Source organism: Periplaneta americana, chromosome 16 (genome assembly GCF_040183065.1).
Source record: "Periplaneta americana isolate PAMFEO1 chromosome 16, P.americana_PAMFEO1_priV1, whole genome shotgun sequence".
Taxonomy (NCBI): Eukaryota; Metazoa; Arthropoda; class Insecta; order Blattodea; family Blattidae; genus Periplaneta; species Periplaneta americana.
The window spans coordinates 22,797,378-22,819,649 of record NC_091132.1 but is presented as its reverse complement, the minus strand read 5'-3'; the positions used below and the strand labels follow the sequence as shown (position 1 = coordinate 22,819,649).

At 34.8% G+C, this 22,272-nt stretch overlaps 2 protein-coding genes across 4 annotated transcripts in view; one reads left to right on the top strand and one right to left on the bottom strand.

The window, feature by feature from the left end:
* The first annotated feature begins 2,649 nt into the window (after positions 1–2,649).
* The window catches only part of gdl (gonadal protein gdl), a 36,868-nt gene continuing 17,245 nt past the window's right edge, over positions 2,650–22,272 (top strand). Inside the window, exon 1 of one of the 2 annotated variants that reach the window (XM_069849310.1) lies at positions 2,650–2,720. In XM_069849310.1, the coding sequence (XP_069705411.1) occupies positions 2,665–2,720 (56 nt within the window). In that variant the 5' untranslated portion in view covers positions 2,650–2,664. Of the gene's footprint in view, positions 2,721–18,128; positions 18,839–22,272 lie in introns of those variants that run through there. The other variant, XM_069849308.1, reaches the window with a different exon arrangement.
* Positions 8,331–18,047, bottom strand: LOC138716337 (osteopetrosis-associated transmembrane protein 1). Of its 2 annotated transcripts, none has more exons than XM_069849306.1 (6): positions 17,874–18,047; positions 16,501–16,681; positions 13,458–13,575; positions 12,778–13,022; positions 10,803–10,971; positions 8,331–10,591 (listed from the first exon to the last, which is right to left on the bottom strand). In XM_069849306.1, the coding sequence occupies exons 1-6, from the start codon at positions 17,972–17,974 to the stop codon at positions 10,542–10,544; spliced, it is 864 nt and encodes a 287-aa protein (XP_069705407.1). In that variant the 5' UTR covers positions 17,975–18,047; the 3' UTR covers positions 8,331–10,541. The 2 variants fall into 2 exon arrangements, with proteins under 2 accessions (XP_069705407.1, XP_069705408.1); XM_069849307.1 differs by lacking the exon at positions 17,874–18,047 and adding an exon at positions 17,452–17,670.

Below are 22,272 nucleotides of genomic sequence, written 5' to 3'. Positions count from 1 at the left end.
CTTGCTGTAGTAGCAATGAATCTGAACAACTTTACGCTCGCAAAGAAAATGCTTTCCCGACCTCTAGTGTTGAGATAATGAAATAAAATTTTGGTGGAATAAGCTATCTAATATAGCGGTTACGTTTAAACAATTTCCCGAAAAAGGGCTTATAGGACTATAGGCCCATCTTCCGGAAATCGCCTCATATATTTTTACCACGATACAAAGTAGAAGGTATAAGGAATTCGCAGTAGCTCATAACAGACTTAAACAACAAAATACTGTAGACAACAGATTGCCTGTTTATTTTCTAAAGAGTTCAAAAGGACCACTCATTTTTAAATGTTTTTACGATCTTGTCTCAAGACACAAGTACAAAGCAGGCAAACTTTCCTACAGTTCTGTCCCAAAACTTGTATTCCATTAAGTCAGCATATAATGTATATGTACTCTACAAAATCAAAACAAAATTTTCCCTGCTTAAAGAGCGTATATTTCTGACATTCTACACATGCCAGTGAACTATTAAATGTAGTACTAAGCTGTTGAAAAATAAATAAAAAGAATTGGCCTACTTATACTACACACTGTTTTGATAGTATACCTGAAAACTTTAGGAATGCCTTAAGGTAGTAAGATCCTATGAATCTACTTCATTGTGAATTCTGTATACTTAAATAATGAGGTTCAGTTTCCTATGTAACAGCAGGAAAACATTACTATAATAAGACGTGTTCGCGTAGGCTTCCGCTGCTGGTGTACATGGAGTGTGGATAAGCTTCGGGGCTTCTACCGCGTTGTCTTGGTGTTGGTGGCTGATGTTTCGACCGCTGTGTTGTGGTCATCTTTAGAGCAGTTGGATAAGGAAATAGTCTGCGAGCTCATATATATATAGTAGTCTCGATGGGGGGTTGAGGTCAACGTAGGACAACGTAGCACCAATCAGATGCCAGAAGGAGAACCTACGACCTATCACCGCAAGTACTCCCCCCATCGAGACTACTATATATATACGAGGTGGCAGACTATTTCCTTATCCAACAACTGCTCTGAAGATGACCACAACACAGCGGTTGAAACATCAGCCACCAACACCAAGACAATGCGGTAGAAGCCCTGAAGCTTATCCACACACCATTACTATAATAAGTTGCTATAAAATACCGTGTGACACAGAAGTCAGTTGACAAATGAGAAACATTACTGTAATTGAAAATACAATTGTATACAATATGTTCACTACCGCAAATGTTCAAAATTTGCTCCATTTTCTCGAAGACAGTTGCCTCATTCAATCCTGACATTCTTCTGACATACTTAAAAGTGTTGTAGGTGGGTTGTGCTGGATAACATGGGTGATCCTTTGTTTCAAGTCATCTATAGATGTAGGCTCTATTTTAAAAACAAATCCCCATAGAAAGAAATCAAGGGGTGTAAGGTCTGTTGACCGTGGAGGCCATGACTGAGGTCCACCTCGTCCAATCCAGTGCACACCAAACATCTGATTTAGTTTCTGGCGAACTGTTAGAGCATAATGTGCTGTGGCCCCATCTTGTTCAAACCACATTATCTGTATGTTCAGTGGCAAATTATGCAGGAACTCTGTTACAGTTCTGTCCAGTAATTCTCCATATATGTGTTTGTTTACATTTCCATCAAAGAAATATGGTTCCACAATCATATCACCTAGTATTCCACACCACACCATAACTTTTGGAGCACTAGGGTTGTTAGCTTCATGCCTCCATTTTGGGTTCTCTTTGGACCAGTATCTTGCATTTTGTGTATGAACGTGCCCATCCAGAAACAATAAGCATTCGTCACGGAACAAAACATGCTGAAGGAAGGTTCAAATCAATCTTAATGATCCAGCTGTTTGCTGACAACATAAAGTCCACTGTAGTCTATTCAGTTGTTTTTCACGAGAAATGAGGGGTATTTTGATCGGTGTTCATTATAGATGCCTGTTGCTAGTAGCCAGAGGTGGGGTTTGATCACTGAAGGAAGGTTTGATCACTACACAAAAGCTGTGTGATCCAGTTGCAATTTATTCGCCTCTTGAGCAATTGTAAGGGTGAAAACGTGCAGATTTCAATATTCTGCAAACAGGTTCTCTACTGATACCACTTTCTCAAGCCACATAGCGCACTGACTTTTAGGGGTGCCTGTCGTCTTTGCAATCACATCTATTGAATGCTGTCCTTCAGTAACAGATTTGGGAGGAAAGAGAAATATGTACTGCCAACCTAACAGTACAAATAAAAAAGGTCACTCAGATTACAGACATCTTGGAGGGAATACGTCACCATGTTACTAAAATTATTTCAGTTTTACAATTAGTAATGTTTCCCATTTGTCAACTGACTTCTATGTCACACAGTGGTTTTTGCACTGGTCCATCATTATTTTGTTAACAATATCGTTAATCATAGAGCCAATCAGTATCAAGATCCATATGCTATTGTAATAAGAGGAGAGACTATTCGAAAGCAGATGTGAACCTTAAAATTGTGATGCAATGACATCATCTTGTTGGAGATTTAATATTACTGATAATCTTTGTTTCTTAGGGAGATACTAGCTGCTAATCCTTATGAAGACAACTCAAAATGGACACTAATACAACAAAATGTACTAGAAGGCACGCAAAACACTTATATTTAGTGAGAATTGCCAAAGAGTATGTCCAACATCTGCTTCAGTTATGAAAAAAAGGGAACTAGAGTGAATATTTTCAAGTAAGTAGCTCATAAATGAATATTTTTAATTTTATTGCTATGTATAACCAATCATAAATGCAGGGGCTGTTATTCAGGTGAAGTAGGTGAAGTGCTACTTCACCTATTTATGTGTAAAAAACAATTTTTATCTCGTATTAATAATTAATTCTAGTTATTACCGGTACCGTATTTCTAAAATAAAAAAAGTTTTCTTTTCAGTCGTTATAAACAGTGTTTAGTTGTATAAATAGTACCTGTAACCGTCCGCTGAATAGAATAATGTCAACTGTTACGAGTGCCGAGCGGTGTCTATTGGAACTTACAATACTGTAAAGGTGAAATTATTTGGGCTCCCATTCTCAAACAGCACTTGGTTTCCATGGTAACGTGACGTCACACACTAAAAAAAGATTGTATGAGTGAAGTGCGTTTCTGAGTCTTTCAGTTACGGAGAATTGTCAGACTTGTAGGTGGAGTAACCAGTTTGCAGATCTAACGGTACTAATAATAGAGAAGGGTTGCAGCTGGTGTCCATGGCCGGGGGCTATTGTTTAAGGGCTGTGAAATTTTACAGTATGTACTACCTGACTCGAGAATAGTATTCTCATTCCCTGTGTCTTCGCAGCCACCCCTGTAGTGGTAAATTAGCTGGCTCTATGTTATTTTATCAGGAATACACCACACATACATTAGGATGTTTTCCGCTGCGTGTATTATTTCTTCTCATGACCTCTTGTATTTGAAAGTTCAATGCGCGCGTAAATGTACACATGTAGTTTAATACTGTGTACGTATATATTAACTTATTATTTAATGTGTTTAGAGTGTACTAGTGATAAGTGTATATAGTGTATTAATCCGACATCTGAGTGTATATTATATGTTTAATCAAATGCGAGTACTTAGATACCAGTACATAGAAAATGTTGATAAATGAGTGCGAAATATGTATCCAGAAAATGACACAGTTGTAATTTATTAGAAATGTCGTTTTGCAGACTTAAATATGAGGATAAAAATATATGTTTTAAATTCTTGATCTACAGTTCCATTTGTTCTTTGTTTTAAAAAGTGCTGAGAAAATAGAGAAGTTGTATAAAATAAGTTTTTAAATTCTTCCGATGAAAGAAGCTTTTCTGATTGAAAATATTGGAAATTTCACTCAGAATGCTACATCACAGGAGGGACTTTCATTATTAGCCCCATAGTTTTACTGTCCATCCTCAGTTAAATCAGATATTTTATGTAGACATCATCGAAGGTTTGCTGCTTTAAAAGATAGGAGGATTGACTTGGTATGCAAGAATTTGGTTGAGTCCTGAAATAAATTGGTTTTCCTGTTTGCATGTGTTCTAGAACTATTAAAATTGTACGTAGTTTACGAATAGAAGGTCTGCTCATTATATTGGTAAAACTGTTGATGCATTTGTTTATGTGAACAGCACTTCACCTTTTTTTTTTGACGGCGAGCCGCTACTGCATAAATGTCTTCCACACTTTCTGAATCTCCATATTAAGAATTTCTAGTTTATAGAATTTCTTCCATTCTATTATTTTAGTTGGTTATTTAACGACGCTGTATCAACTACTCGGTTATTTAGCGTCGATGAGATTGGTGATAGCGAGATGATATTTGGCGAGATGAGGCCGAGGATTCGCCATAGATTACCTTGCATTCACATTACGGTTGGGGAAAACCTCGGAAAAAACCCAACCAGGTAATCAGCCCAAGCGGGGATCGAACCTGCGCCCGAACGCAACTTCAGACCGGCAGGCAAGCACCTTAACCGACTGAGCCACGCTGGTGGCCTTCCATTCTATTATTAAGGAGAAATATATACAATGGTGATGACAAACAAATCATCAAAAGAAAGAAATTAGCACGACAAATTTATCGAATTTACAAACGTTATTGCAAAATCTCTTAATATTTGGTTACAATATTGTTAATATGTCACTATTAATGTTATTTATTTTTTTACCTAATGGGCACTTGACTTCCATCAGTCATCCAAGCATCCCCATATATTGGGCAACGTACCAAAGCTTGTAGTTATTTCAGCTGCTATGAAGGCATTGCTCTTAGCAAACTATGTAACACGTATGTTGATTATGATTAATGGAGTAATGGTGGAAGAATGCTGGTAGGAAAATGGGAGTACCCCGCAAAAACCTATCACCAAACAATGTCTTTGTCCATCACGAATTTTAGTTGGATGCTCCAGGATTCGAACCCAGGTTACCAGCATGAAAGACCGATGATCTAGCCATTTGGGTAATGGTACACGTCATTATTAACGTGAATACAGCGTTAACGAATTATGGATGGGTGGAGTGAAAAAACTCTCCAACACTGACGTAAAGTTCTCAGTGATGTGTATATTTGATTTTATTATTAAACTTTCTGCTGATGGTGCAGTGCTGAGCAGGAACTTCCTGTACATGTTAATAAAGTTCTTGCATTGCACTAATCATGCCTTTAGTAATAATCCATTCTCACAGGGAAAGAGAGGGGAGTAGTACCTAATTTTTGTATATAAATGTTTTATGATTCTGTTAATATAGTTTGTTTTATATTTACCTTGTAATTGTGTTTGTGCAAGAAATTTTGTTGCAGTAATAATCTCTTCTGACGTAGAGTATTTATAGGTTGTATTCATTTAACTGATTTCATTTTTATTAACGATTATGATAATAGTGATTAAGGTGGAAATGAATCGTATGTAAATTTTCAATTCAGCATTTGCCTCTGTGGCTGAAGGAAACCAGTCAGATTGACTAGCCACGGGGTTTGAACCCAGTATCTCCCAAATGCAAGTCTAGTGTGTTACCAGTAAGTCACCTCGCTCGGTAAATTGGGAAGAAAACATTTATTGATTTAATGAAACAAATAAATGAAGCTGCTTGTATTTAACAAGTTGCCTTAAAACATAGCTGACATAATCATTTAAGATAATAAATACATACTCAGTGTTTATACTTACATTATATTACGACATGGTTGTTTTGTTGATTTAAATATTCTTAAACATATGCTGATTAAGTTCCAATGAAATCAGCAATAATATTCTCTGCAAATGAAATGAGATATTGCTTGTTGAGGCCAAAATTACTAAATAAATTTACAGTCTTGTGATAGATAGCCTCCCTCTCACCAAAAAGTAAACCTTGTACAATTAATTTGAAATTAGGAAACTTGTCTATGTACTTCACCTGAAAGAAAGGCTCATAATTACTTTTCTTCCCTTGGTCCATATAACATGAAACTGATATAAATAGGTAATATACCAATAAATACGATCAATAAAAATCATTTCAAATAAAGATTACAAAGTCATTTTATTTGCTGTTTCTTTACACTAAAGATACTATGTTTTAGAGTTCAATATAAAAATACAATTTTGTCTGTTCCAAAATCAATCAATGATTTTTTAAGTAGAAGACAGATTCAAATAAACTATACATACTGTACACAGTGCATCATTGTCTCTCTGTACTAATTTCAGTGAAATTTGCCCATTGAATTAAAGAATTACAAGTTAACATATTCTTTTCTGTAAAAAATGATTAATAGTATTAGATAAGCAATACTACCACATACATTTTTTTTTAAATATATTCTGAAATTTGTATGTTTTATTTATAAAAAAAGTCCACGTGTCATCTCAAATAATATTGTATATTACACAAAACAATATTTTTACAATATGAAGAAAAAGTTTCCAGTTGAGTAAATATGCTGTGATCAGAAAGGTTACTGAATAGTTAGAGCACCAGTAAAATTCGTTAAAATTAAATTTTTTTTTAAGTAGGTTATTTTACGACACTTTATCAACATCTTAGGTTATTTAGCGACTGAATGAGATGAAGGTGACAATGCCCATGAAATGAGTCCGGGGTCCAGCACCGAAAGTTACCCAGCATTTGCTCATATTAGGTTGAGAGAAAACCCTGGAAAAAACCTCAACCAGGTAACTTGTTCCGACCAGAAATCAAACCCAGGCCACCTGGTTTTGCAGCCAGATGCACTAACGTTTAACATTTGTTAAAAATAAAGTTTACATACAACTAAAACATTATTAAATAAATTTTATTTCGTCCACAAAAAATAATGGAATTTATGTCATAATACTTGTTTTCAACAGTTTCATTTTGATTGCTCTGGCAGTGTTATTTGGAAGCTAACAAATCAGAGCTATTCAAGCTTTTAATGTGTTAGTTGTGTTCTTTTTTTCACGGAAATGTATCCCTCAAAATAATAATCTTGTTGTGCAAGGAAGAATTATTCTGTTTGTAAACTGTCCGAAGATAGGTTTCAACCTCACAGGTGGCGCCAATAAGGCAACTAAGCCAGGAGATAGAGGGCTAGAGTAGTCAGTTCCTTTCCCATTTCATTGCATACATCACTGATTAGTAACATATTACACTAATCAGATTTCAGAAATATACAAACAATTGTTCTTTCTGTGACACATATCATCAATCTGAATAATATGTGATCAAGAATTTGCAGTTGCCTGAGGAAGATTTGAAACTTTTCGCAGAAGTTTTTTCTGGGTATTGTCCAGACTAATGACTGAAAAAATAAAATAGTGATAATAGTTTCTCCATAAATAAGCCCCATTCTTTTGTGAATTAAATTACAGCATGTTTCTATTTTTATGTAAACCTAATTTTTAATGAAGTGCGAGTGATTTCTTAAGTGCCCTAACATTTGAACATCCCCACAAATAGAGAGACAACTTAAATATTTACAATATATTATATCAATCTGAAATACAGTATTATACAATACTTTATTGTATACATATTTTTCCAATCATTTTAAATCATACTATACATTATTTCAGAGATGTTTATTACATCAGTAATGTCTTATAAGTTACTAAGAGTAATAAAATGAGTTTATGTCATCATTCATCTGTCAACATCCTTACGACAAGATCAATAGTATTAGTGTATTAATGTTACTTCCTACATATTTTCATAGGTAAATTACAATATTCTATGGGTAATTCAATCTACTTTTAATTCTTTAAGAATGCCCTCTTTTCTTTTATGGTCAAGGAGGGAATAACCAGCAGTTCTTATAAGTCGCATTTCAGCTGTTGTAAATCTCCTTTCATCAGCCTTTTTGATGGTCCAGGCTTCGCTTTTTTTATGTAATGTTTTGAAAATAATAATAATACTAATAATGATGATGATGATGATGATAGGTGGTGTGACACCACATAAGAGGCAACGCTGACCAGCTAACTGATGGTCTCACGTCCAACATGCCTCAACAGAGGTGAACGATCATCCAACCAGTACTGAGGTAATGTGTGGCCAGCACAATACCTCAAGCTGATATAGCTGGCTTATGAAACCGGATTTCGCTACTCACTGTAGCTCCCCAAATTCATAATGATGCTGGACGGACACCAGGCTTATACACTGGCTGAAAATTCATGAGACTCGAACCAGGGCTCATTCCGCACTGCTAGTCCAAGGCATGATGCCTTAGATCATGCAACTACAGTGCGGGACTTTGAAAGTGAGAGCATGTTTTTATAATTATTGCTTCCCATTAGAATTATTACAAAACTTCTAGATATTTTTTCTTAATTAAGTATCTCGTATTGCCTCTTTCTATTTTTTTCCATCAAAATCCTAATAATATGAAAGTTACATATTTTTTTATATAGCTTCATGATTAACCACAATAACTTCAATATTGGAATGCTTTACAAGTATTGCAATTCTGTAAAATCAAGTGCATAAAATAGAATGATGATAGATTAGGCCTACTTATCTTCAATATAAAACTGAAACTGATAATCATTTGTACTGATTATATTTTTGGCTTTAAATAATACATACATATATAACGGGTTCGATAGAAAGTACTGGCACATTTCAAACTGGCGTAATGTAACTGATTTTAAATTTTACTGCCAATCTTCAAGCTCCAAAGGAATGTCAGGAGTTTGGTTTAAAGTAAATTGCACAGTCAACAATAGAATGTTTGATGATTCAGAAGTGTGTTGTTTGTGTCGATCTGTTTTCACAGAAAAACAACAAAGATTTCGTCACCAATTCCAATGCCATAATCCTCCTTCTCGTAACATCATACTGCAGTGGATCACCACATGGCGTTTAACAGGTTCATATGAGACGAGTGTTGTGTTCCTCACCAGCATAACATCACAGTGCTCACCAGTTTTGCGCCATTTAAGAATGCAGAATATGTGGTTCCGACAAGACCATGCAATGTCCCATACTTCCTGAATTTCCATGAATGTTTTCCGCGAATCATCTCTCGATATGGAGACTTATCATGGCCTCCGAGGTCTCCTGACCTTACTGTTCCTGAACCGTGTGTATTCAACTCGACTAGCTATGAAAGAAATTCGAAGAACTGTGGAATTCCATGAATTGTTTACTTTCAGGATAAGAGAATATCTCGATTGTAATGGAGTCCATTTGAATCTGTTTCTATACAATTCTCCCAAATTTTGTGGTCATTTATATGTTTCTTTGTGTAATGTTGTGCTAATATTTTATTATTTAATAAGACTTAAAATGTGTCAGTACTTTCTGCCGAGCCTTGTACATACATGGTCATTAATTACATATTTTGCAAAAGATATACTTCTGTCACTAGATAGCACAGCCACTTAGATGAATACATCTCGTGTGCAAATGAAAAGGTAACATTGTTATTCACAGTAGCACTGATATTCTACCTTCTATCAGTTCTACGTACACAGCAGTAGCCCACAGTTCAATCGTTATAATAATATTACAAGAATAACAGCTCTCACTGTTATAATATATCAAGTATTGTCATTTAATACCTTACAATTAAAGGTAAATATAATGTTAAAATAATACATCTATTAAAATAAAAACTTTACATTCATATCAAATAGAACACATACCAGTACTTTAGTATTTTTTTTATAAAAACTTATCATATTTTAAGAAATTTTACATACAGATTACTGTATTTGCAAGAAATGTATATAATTATACTATCGAGATTTCAAGCTATTGTCTTTTCCTTGCTACATGCTAGAAACATTATATTCAAAAATTAGAAATACCGGTACCGGTATGTATTTTGTTACACATATTAGTGTCAAACTATAATTTTATCGTCTCCAGATATTAATTCATGATAAACTTATGATTTCACTTGAAATAAACGCAGCTTTAAAAATACTCGTTTTCTAGTTGTTGTTAACTTTAGAATTATACAAGTGAACTAAATTTCATGCATTGCTTGAAAGACTATCAAAATTGTGTGTGTGTTTTTTTTTTTTAACAAATTGAGCAAGATAAGCTTTTAATTATCACGAAGTATCAATAACGACAATAACCTATTCATTAACAGATGCTGTATAACAAGGTCAATTGAAAAGTTCCTGTCGTATCTGTGCGTGTTGTTTTGTTACTGTTATTTGCAATCACCAATTTATTAGCACAAATGTTATAGGTTGTACCGGTATACATAACACATTTTAGTGCTAATTAAAAAATGATAATGTTTAGGTAGTAAAAATATATTATCACAATTGTGATCATAAAAATTATTAGATGAGATAAGAACAATTTACTAAAAAGGCATATGTCACGTTTGTTGAAATTTATGTTATTCCTACTGAAAGTACATACATAGCTTTTGCAACAGTATTGTATCTTCTTCCTTTATAAAATGGGTCTAACAAAGGATGAAGGACAAGTTCCAGGTTAAAGATGGGTGTTCTCTACTTAATATCGGAGAATAACTTATGATTTTTGGCACCTAACCTATACAGAAAATTAAGTCTCCAAATAGTATATAAATTACGTGTATCAGGAACTACTCGTTGAAGGAATACTTGTATCTGCTGATATTCTTCTCTCTGAAATATTAAAAATGAGATCAAAATATTAATTGTAAGATCTAAAATGAATTCATAGCATTTAAAATTTTTTCAGACAGAATAAAATCGTATCCTGGAATTAATGTCACTTATAGAAAATCAAACAAAATAAATGAGAGAAGATAATGCATCATTGATGTTCATTTTAACAGTGAATTAAATGTAAAGAAAAAAAAGTGCATATACTTACGACTAGGTATTCTCTTTTCTGCCCTAGACGTGGCATATTTTGAACCCACATAGAACACAACTGGAGAGAGGGCTATTACAACTACTGATATTATCAATGTGATTTCAGCTTTCGGTATCGAAACGTAACAACCAAAACGTTTACTCCATTTTGTTCGAGTTAAGTTCATCTGCAAAGAGAAATAATATGAATAAAAACTGAATGCATCAGAAGATGCTTTACGAGAATAAAACATATTTATTTTTTATTTTATTGGGTTATTTTACGACGCTGTATCAACATCTAGGTTATTTAGTGTCTGAATGATATGAAGGTGATAATGCCGGTGAAATGAGTCCGGGGTCCAGCACCGAAAGTTACCCAGCATTTGCTCGTATTGGGTTGGGGGAAAACCCCGGAAAAAACCTCAACCAGGTAACTTGCCCCAACCGGGATTCGAACCCTGGCCACCTGGTTTCGCAGCCAGATGCGCTGACCGTTACTCCACAGGTGTGGACTAAAACATATTATCTGAAATGTAGAAAAATCGCGATTTCTTACAGCTTACAAGTACTTTATATATAAAGACAGTGCTGGAAGTAGTGCGAGATTTTTGGATTTTTTAACCAAATTTTTCAGAGATAATGAAATTCATATTTAGTCCTGAAATGAGGAATGTTTCTTCATCTATGAAACAGTGCAAAAACCGAAAAATCTAAATATATCATGAAAGTCCTACATTATACCTAATACGAAAGTGTTAGTCAGTTATTTTTCCTAATATAAATGAGATGTTGCAGAAAGAGTAAAAGAATCCAATATTAGGAACAAAACAGAGCCTGCAACACAGAACATCAAGTATTATGACAACTTTATAAATGACATAGAACCAGGGGAAATTTCATTTCATTTATTGCATTCCATAGTTCTTACATCAGCAATGCAGCCTTGAGATGTAGAAGTAAAAGTTATACAAAAATATGCAAAATATAGTAAGCAGATTAATTCAATTTACAAGTATAAACAATTCTATCAGGTAACTTGCCCCAACCAGGATTTGAATCTGGGCCTGCTCGTTTTAGGGTCAGATATGCTAATCATTACTCCACAGCGGTGGATAGCTTACTTACCACCTCTTTTAATTATAAAATGAAGAACAAAACGTTAAACTACAAAAGCAAAAGATGCTGGGACAAAGAAAGAATAGAAATGCAGAACAATTTGAAGTTACGATCTCCTTCAAGAACTACAATAAAGGGGATGAATAGCTCTAATGTTACGGTATAAGAACTTTGTGCTAGTATTAGGAACATTACTTACTTACTTACTTACAAATGGCTTTTAAGGAACCCGAAGGTTCATTGCCGCCCTCACATAAGCCCGTCATCGGTCCCTATCCTGTGCAAGATTAATCCAGTCTCTATCATCATACCCCACCTCCCTCAAATCCATTTTAATATTATCCTCCCATCTACGTCTCGGCCTCCCTAAAGGTCTTTTTCCCTCTGGTCTCCCAACTAACACTCTATATGCATTTCTGGATTCGCCCATACGTGCTACATGCCCTGCCCATCTCAAACGTCTGGATTTTAAGTTCCTAATTATGTTAGGTGAAGAATACAATGCATGCAGTTCTGTGTTGTGTAACTTTCTCCATTCTCCTGTAAACTTCATCCCGCTTAGCCCCAAATATTTTCCTAAGCACCTTATTCTCAAACACCCTTAACCTATGTTCCTCTCTCAGAGTGAGAGTCCAAGTTTCACAACCATACAGAAGAACCGGTAATATAACTGTTTACTATTTTTTAACTCTGCTTTATTGTATTAGTTACAAATACAGTGCATTTTTTAACATCGTATTCTGAAATTTGCAATTCAGCAGCAAATTCTGTTAAAGTCTTTTATTTTAGGACAACAGCACACCATTTTATGGAATTAAGTAGGTAGACTCATGAAAAAGAACACCATACACAATCTGAAATATCACTATACTCACTGCATCTACAATATCCATACACACAATCCCTTCTCCTGTGTCAGCTTTCAGGTCTTCATAAAATTTATTGAGAGTACAATACTCTGTAGTGCAATTCACACAAATTTTTGGATCATACTTTTCAGTGGAAGGGTTATAAAATTTTTCAAAGCATTTTGTTGTATTGTTGTAAAGCTGCTGAAATTTAATTGTCACATTAGAAAGTTGAGAAGTTAATGTCCCATTATCTTCCACTACAAAACAACCTGAAAAAAAAAAACGAATATAACAACAACACATGTAAAATTATACTAGTCAGGAGACGCTCTCCCATGAATATCACAAACTTGTTTGGGTATTTTTTGGTCAAAGTACATTGAAAATACGATCACATATGTTCTGGCTTGCTCTCCAATGGGCCCTGGTTTGCTCCTGAAATATCTGGAATGACAAGTGCACAATTCCGCGAAAAGCAGTCTTCTTGGTAATGTGACCTTAGCTAAAACTAAAATCACCTGAGGTAAATTACCAACTTAGTTTCACATTAACACAGGAAAGTCGTTTCTGCAACAAATCTTAAGTGAAACAAACTTAATCCAACCCAATTACAGTGGTATTATTAAACAATTTCATAGAATGTAGATAATTCTTAATTGTGCTATAATCTATAGACAATTACTAACACTCTATAGAATACTTACAGTTGCACTCAGCTTTTCCCCAGAGCTTGTAGACATAATCCAGTGCACCGTCAATTACTTCAAGACGATCTAAATTTACAAGTTCCATCATACAAGCATGTCCGCCTTCATCTCGAGCCTAATTAAAATAAGATAAAATGATTACCTTAACAATATTTCCTTAAGTTAATGCTTGCTATATGCGTAAGTCAAAAGGAAAAGGTAGCCTACTAATATTATCTCACAGGTACATTAAAGGAAGCAGACTGAGCTCCCACGATTTCATGATCTGGCAATGGAACAAAGCTCTTGTCATTTTACTTCGAGAAAAATAAATTGTGGTACTTGCTTCATAGAAAATCAACTGAGTCCCATATCATTCCAGAAGTTATGAGAAGAGAAAAAATTTCTTGCTTCTGTTTGGATGGGTCAAATCTATGTGATTCCAGTCTAAAATTGTCACTCAGCTAAGTTTAGGGAAATAATTGGCTGACGTCAGTAAAGATTTTCATTGAAAAAATTTGTATAGAACTATATACGACATTTTGTATCACACAGATCTGTTCCGTACAAAATAAGTGAAGATAGTTTACATTTTGAACATGTGTAGAATATTATGCAAGTCATATTTTCAATTTTTGCCTATTTTCTATTGTACTGTGATTTTAAGTTGTGTATCTTTTTCTCAATTTCCTCAATCTCCGTATTCAAAATTAAAGAAATTCCACGCAAAATTAAAAATTAAAGAAATTTCACGCAAAAAGTCTTTAATGGTGTTTCTGTCTCTGAAATCTGTATTTAAAGAATGTTAGAGACATTTCCTAAACTCCATTTCTTCAATAAAACTTGAAGTTTTGGTAATTGTCCAATCCATCTTTGATCGTGTCTGCTACTGGGAAACATGTGTACCGGTACTTGGTCAGGTTGTAGAACATTTAGTTAATCATTGGTCGTATAATGATACATGAAACTTTGTTGTAAACATGTATTTTTTCTATTTTATTGGGTTATTTTATGACGCTGTATCAACATCTAGGTTATTTAGCGTCTGAATGCTATGAAGGTGATAATGCCGGTGAAATGAGTCCGGGGTCCAGCACCGAAAGTTACCCAGCATTTGCTCGTATTGGGTTGAGGGAAAACCCCGGAAAAAACCTCAACCAGGTAACTTGACCCAACCGGGATTCGAACCCGGGCCACCTGGTTTCGCAGCCAGACGCGCTGACCGTTACTCCACAGGTGTGGACCGTAAACATGTACAGAACTTTTCATTTGCATGTCTCAATTGTTCCATACCATTCAGAACTTGTTCAGAACACAAGTTCTATACGAAATTTTCCCAATGAAAACCCACCTTAAGAAAAACAATGAATGTTTCATGTGCAATGTGCCTCCCCATCAACCTTGGGATGGCTCAGTCACCCAGATTAGCCTGGTGTAACGAACTCAACAGAGTAAGCAATCCCTCTGGTCTTACCCTGATGATGGAACCTGTATGTAGTTCCGAAATGTTGGAAATGTCAAGTTTCAGGACATGGTCAAATACACAAAAGTGTAATTCTGATGAAACATCTAAATCAGAACATACAGCACTGCTTTATGGTCATTGAAAAATGCTGCTGTAAAATTCCTGATGCCGGCAGGAATATATTTTATGAATTATTATTTATAATACGTAGTTAAATGCAATTTTAACAAATTCGAAATATTCGAGCTCTGAAACTAAGTATTCATACCAGTATTCCTGTAGGTATATATTTTATCGAGCCCATCCCTGCCTTCCCGTGGTGCAGCTGTTAGTAAGCATAATTTTACAAGCTGAACTAAAGGGAGGGGCTACTCATCAATTAGCACTGGTCAGCTTGATGAGTTAATGACTGAATTTGGTATAATTTTCCTCTATCCAATACCTAATTCCCTCTTTACCCTTTCCTATCCAGTCCTCTGACTGAACTCTTACTTTCTTCGACCCCGACGGCATTAGAGCATTCGAGGCCTAGGGGTTCATTCCCCTTTCCTTCCTCCTCTTTCTACTTTTCTGTTCCTAGTGCTGACCTGCTATGGCACTAAAATCGTCCTCCAGTGGCTTAAGGAGGGAAAGTTGGTGATCAACAAGATCTCCCAGCTAGATCCAATGGACCTGTCGACCAACAGCAGGTGTGGTCCTCCAGACATTCTGGAGGTTGTGTGTGAATGAAGTAGCCACCAAAACGTTAAAATATGGTGTTCACTTAAGTCGGCTACAACTTGCCATTTTCACTACAGACCTGTTACTAAATCTACATATTACTCTGTGAAAAGATTTATTAAATCTACATAGGGCTACTTAGACTTCAACAAACAAAATTTGATAACACAATCCCAAGGGAAAAAATGGAACTCTCTGCATCAAAATCCACAGTTAATTCCCGATTTACCACGAAAATCGTCTGTAGCTGCATTTAGATTGGCAACAGGCCATGATTGTTAGGCCAAACACCTGCATAGAATTGGAATATATTAGTCCCCTAACTGCCCATTGTGCAACTCAAACCAAGAAATGGATTCGGAACACCTCAAAATCTGTGCTTCAGTGGCTGGTCATGATAATATCTTTGAAAAATATTGGAGTGCAAGAGGTCAAATGACTTTATTTTCAAACGCCTGGCATTAGAAAACAACAACAACATATTTTATCGAGGGTAATCGAAATATAAATGTAGTTTGAGTATTTGAAATAGGCTACAAAAATATTTTGGTGAATTTTTAAAAGTACTTTGTACTTATATTTAAAACGCCTATTGGTATGTCAGTATTTTGCTTCTCCTGACAGCTGGGGCACTTCTCTTTAATCTTTACTTGATGATGCAGTATTGTTCTCGCCAAGCTTAGACGATCTCACTCACACCACTCTGCTGTCTGAGCTGGGGTCGTATAAGTTTGGCAAGTACAATACCCATAAACCTAAAATCACAGATCATGCACCAAACATTGCCAAGTAGATCCTTTACTTTATCAAAGTCTCGTCTCATTTAATACAGGCATATAATAACAATGTATAAATATTTATGTAAGATTATACTACCTTTAAAATTTCTTCATATGATTTTTGAACGTCTAAATAATAATAAATACATTTTTCACATATTCTGATTGGTCGGGCATGTCTTATGGCACACTTGGTAAATTCTGATGTGGAATTCGCAAATTGTTGCAAATATTTGTTGCAGGTATGACCATTACTCATCATCTCTTCATCGTTGAATCTGAAACAATTTTTTTCTTTTACATTTTTAATTGCCAGCTAATACTATACTCTTGTTCAGCTAACGAATAAAATGCTGTAAACATATAACAATTACAAACCAGAATGTATAATTAATTAATCATTAACCATAGTAACTGGTCAACTGACATCACTTTATTCTTGCGTTGGACAGACTTTACATTCCTTCATTAATAATATTAAAGAAGTACATTCTGTGATTAAACAGTTTCAAAATCTAAATAAATACATAATTCTTCAGTGGATATCTGCACATTGTGGCATGAATGGGAATGAGACGCCTGATATATTGGCCAAAAAAGGCTCCAAAATTGGACAGAATACAAGTTTAAATCTGTCCTATGAATCTGTCAAACGAAACATCAAAAGCAAGATCAACCACAATTACAATATTAAAATATTAGCAGAAAGTGAAAATACCAAATGGAAAAATCTATTGGAAAACATTCATCTAGCCCCGGAACTTCTCGTAAACCTGCTGTTGCTATGTTCAGGCTACTCACTGGCCACCATTGTTTAAATAAATATCTCCACAGAATAGATATACTGACTTCACCAAATTGTCTGTTATGCTGTCAGGAACAGGAAATGGATATGGATCATCTGGCAAGCTGCACAACCCTTTAAATAGCTCAAGATATCACATCGAAATATTGGAAAGCACGAAGGAGAATTACTTCATTGTTAAATCAAGACCATTAGATACGTACGTACATACTTTCAGAGGGAGAAAAGAACTGGCCACCCTACCTCGTTATCTCCTGGCCTAGTTGCCTCGTAAGTGGTGCCTTCTTGGTATCACTTGTGAGGTTCATACCTGTCTTTGGACAGTTAACTAAACAACACAGTATTTCATTCTCCTTTTCTGTCTTAAAGCTGATTTTATACGATCAAATTTTCGTCAAATCCAATGCTTCGAAAAACTTTTCAAGACCTACCGATACTTTCAAAAGACTTGTTTTTGTAAGTTTTTTAAAGTTTTATCGACTATAAAGGTTATCTAGCATCTGATTGATAATGCCAGCAAAATCACTCCAGGGTCCAGCGCCGAACGTTACCGAGCATTTGCTCTCAATGGGTTGAGGGAAACCCCCGGAAAACTCTCAAGCAGGTAACTTGTCGCAACAAAGATTTAAATATTTGAAAAGGAAAATCTCTCACGGTATTCTTACCTTATATTTAGATCCGAGTTTAGTTCCGTTAGTGATACATTCAAATTTAAACATGTTACTATGAACATATAAAAGAAATAATCCACACAAGAATACGCCATTAACCTTAAAATTCATACAATTAAGAATGACAGGATGTCATCCAAATGCCGCACGCAAATCAGATGACTTTCAGTACTAAACAATCAGGAGCAGGAGTACCAACCCCCGTCATGTAGCTCACCAAATACCTTCAATATTGCATGACATCTCGTATTTAATATGCGATCATTTTTGTACATAATCATCGTGTATAAATTAAAGTGTAAATAATTGTTATAAAATCTTTAAGTAGAAAAGTATATTGTCACATTTAATTATTTACTTTTGCAACTAAATCCAACCCCTATATTTCTAGGGAAAAGGGAATTTCTATCCGTTACTTGAGAGTATTGTTAGATATTCATAAAAAAGTTTATATGCCTATGAACATTTACAAAACGTTTGAAACAATTTAAACAAACTCAAAGAATTTGTATTAAGTGAATGACAATGGATAACTCTCTATATCGGTAAACAAGTGGTTTATACAATATCCACAATGACTTTGTAACAGTTTGTGTACAATAGGGATGAACAATTTCTACGTACTTGAAGTTTTATATGTGCTTATTTAGTGGAAGAATGAAATAATCGAATAAGGTGAAATAAAACCTATTTTTAATGTTGGTGGCCTAAATGTATTTCAATAAAGAAGCAAAATATGTACATTCTGCTGTTGTAGCAGTTTTAAAAAACTTGGACGCCCCTAGAATACCGTATAAACATTAAATTCAAAAGTGTTTGGTAGTTTTGTGACTTGTGATAAATACATTTGGCGTATACTACATGGCTGTAGAAAGTGTAAATCCAACACCAGAAGATTTACAAAAGAAGGTTTACTTTCTCCTCGAACAGTTGCAACTGATGGCTAGAGACTTACCACCGTAAGCTAATTTGTGTATTATAAAATATATATATATTTGAAGCTTTGCACATTCTGCCCAATTCTTTGTACCGCCGGTATGCTAAACATATAGGTTAACCTGTAATGCCGCTTTATATTTTAAGAGCCAGTTATATTGTACATTTTATGGTAGTTACTTATACCTATTGCCATGGAATTTGAAGTACTTCGATCTAAGATTATTCACAGAGTGCAACATTGCGTTTTATTTGTAATATATACGTAATTTCCTTGGAAGGAAAGAGCAATGGGTTTATAAGTTCTAAAAAATGTGGTTGTATGCCAAGATTGTGATCGGCGCATGCACAGTAAGTAGGCTTATATTTTGGATGTGATGATACAGGCCTAAGTAATTAAATGTTATTAATTGTGGCGTCTACAGAGCAATGAAAGATACGTAGGGCCTAATATGTTTACAGTGTTTTGTGGTATACATTTCCAAACATAAGCAGTTTTCTTTAGCATAGTTGAGTATTAATTTCTGGTAATTCATAGAAAACCTTGGTCAGTGTGATGGACATAAATTGAGGATCAGTGATAGGTTAGGTGTGGTTTGTTTAGGCTTTTGTTATGCGTAACCAAAAAACGTATATGCAAGGCAAACTAGAATCTCAACAAACCAAACCTAACCTATCACTAATTCTTGACGATGTCATTGATGTCCGTCACACGATCAACGTTTTCTACCGGATTACCTAATTTCTTGCCCCCTGTTAGAAGAAGAGGCTAATTTTCCTTGGATGTATAAGCTTATTACTCACCATATTCTTATCCCGACGTCCTTAGACCAAATCTATGTTATTGTGTTTTTTTTTTCTGGATTGAGTTACTATGTAGGTATATAGCATTGTATTTGTTGCCAATTCAGAATGAGAAGTATTTTGATGATGCTTCTTCTGTTTCACATTTGATGTAGAAAGAGCGTTTCTCTGAACCTGTTAGGCCTATTTTTCTTTTCTTAAAGTGTCCATTTATAAATCTTGATAAAAATGTTGTAAGTTTAGATTTAAATTTGGGATTTTCTTAGTGTTGGCCTTTGAACCATATAGGTCTGTGTTAAGCCGCCAGCGTAGATCAGGCAGTTTGCCTGCTGTTATGGAGTTGCGGTGATGAGGCGTGGGTTCGATTCCCCCATGGGCTGATTACCTGATTGTCTTTTTTTTTTTTTTTTGCAAGGTTTTCCACAGTTGTAAGGCAAATATCAGGTAATCTATGGCGAATCCTCGGCCTCATCTCTCCAAATACCATCTCACTATCACCAATTTCATCGACACTAAATAACCCAATAATTGATACAACATTGTTAAATAACCAAGTAAAATAAAAACTTGCTTGTAACCATAATGTGAAAAAAAAAAAAAAAAAGCAAAGTCACGCCACTGATACTCTGGGCAGATAATTCTATTATAATTTTTGTGTATTGTCGTAAAGTAATTATTCAGTGAGGTAGAAGAAGAAATAATGTTTCATTCCATATTAATGTAGTTTACTATAATGTTTTAGTATTAAGTTAGCTAGGCTATTCTATCAATAGTCTCTAAACACACACCTTCATCTCAAACAGCAGAAATAACTAAAATGCTCTCTCAATTAATATCACTCAATAAAAGAATTGTATTCCAATGGATACCATCCCATTGTGGAATCCTGGGAAACGAGAATGCGGATGCATGCTTTAGCAAAGAAGGGCAGCACTGCTACTTACAGACCTGTTACTAAATCTACGTATTACTCTGTGAAAAGATTTATTAAATCTACATACTTAGACTTCAACAAACAAAATTTGATAACACAATCTCAAGGGAAAAAATGGAACTCTCTGCGTCAAAATCCACAGTTAATTCCCGATTTACCACGAAAATCGTCTGTAGCTGCATTTAGATTGGCAACAGGCCATGATTGTTTGGCCAAACACCTGCATAGAATTGGAATATATCAGTCCCCTAACTGCCCATTGTGCAACTGAAACCAAGAAATGGATTCGGAACACCTCAAAATCTGTGCTTCAGTGGCTGGCCATGATAATATCTTTGAAAAATATTTGAGTGCAAGAGGTCGAATGACTTTATTGTCAAACACCTGGCATTAGAAAACAACAACAACATAATGTTTTAGTTTAAGAGAACAATAAAATAGAAGCATGTTGTATGTTTAAATGCTCCAGATTTTGTCATGCTACTGACATTTATACAAACTCATATTTAATGCATTAGATATAACACTAACTGTGCATAACATGAACGTTATGTACAATACAGCATAATAATAAGAAACAAAGCTTTATTTGAACAATTATTTTACTCAGTTTTACTAAAAATATCCCACCACTGATGATGGACAAGCCCCTTTACACTCTTAGTATCTATGTTGTTGTTCAAATGCCTAGTTCTCTTGCACTTCAGTATTTTTGAAGTGTTGAATATTCTTTTTTAGGTTTCTACATCTTCCTAAATGTTCTAAGTTCATGGTTCATTTGCATTGCATAACACACAAAAGGTCGAGTTAAGTATTCTAATCCTGTGTAGATGTTCTGCCAGTCAGTCATGGTCACTAATTAATCGGTACATTGCAACTGCAGATATTCGTGTAATTGAGGAACAAATCCTTGATTAGATATAAGAATTTGCCACTTCTTGCATTCAGCATTGTTTTTGCAGTTTGGTATGTACAAAATGTATGTAGTTTAGTAAGTATGATGATTCACATTATTATTATTATTATTATTATTATAATTCTTAACATATTATTATAAATCCTAGAACTAGAATTTGTATGCGAAATATAAGGAACATTATGAAATACGTACGAAGATAACATTCTTTGAAAATTATGTGTTGGTTGATGATTGTACATGCATTTAACTGTGCATATAAATACATGTATCTACGAAAAAAAAATATATATAGGCTGATCTGTTTGGGTATGGATAATATTAATTTATTATTATAAAGCTGTTATGATAGTATAAGAAATTTCTTGCTGGTAATATTATGTTTAAAATATGGAAGTTTTCATACGTGGCAAGAATGAAAATCAACAATGCATATTGTGAAATGAAAATCGTATATGATTTAAATGGCTACAATGTGTTCTTTGGTATGCTAAATTTGAGTGTGTTAAGTTCGAAGAGAATTTCGACATATGGTGTGCGTAATGTATTTAAATACGATTCCATAATGTTGTGGTATCGTAACATTTGACCAGCCTCATGGGCTAATGGTGAGAGCTTCTTGCTATAGTTCATGAGGTCCCGGGTTCGATTCCCGGTTAGAGCACAGGAATTTTTCCTTAAAGGGGATTATTCCTGTGTTCGTCCATGGTCTGGAATTTAGGTTAAGTTTAGATTTAAGACCTCTCCTGGCACTACATTATCATAATCATCCTAACACATCATCGGGGTAATATAACTCCGCC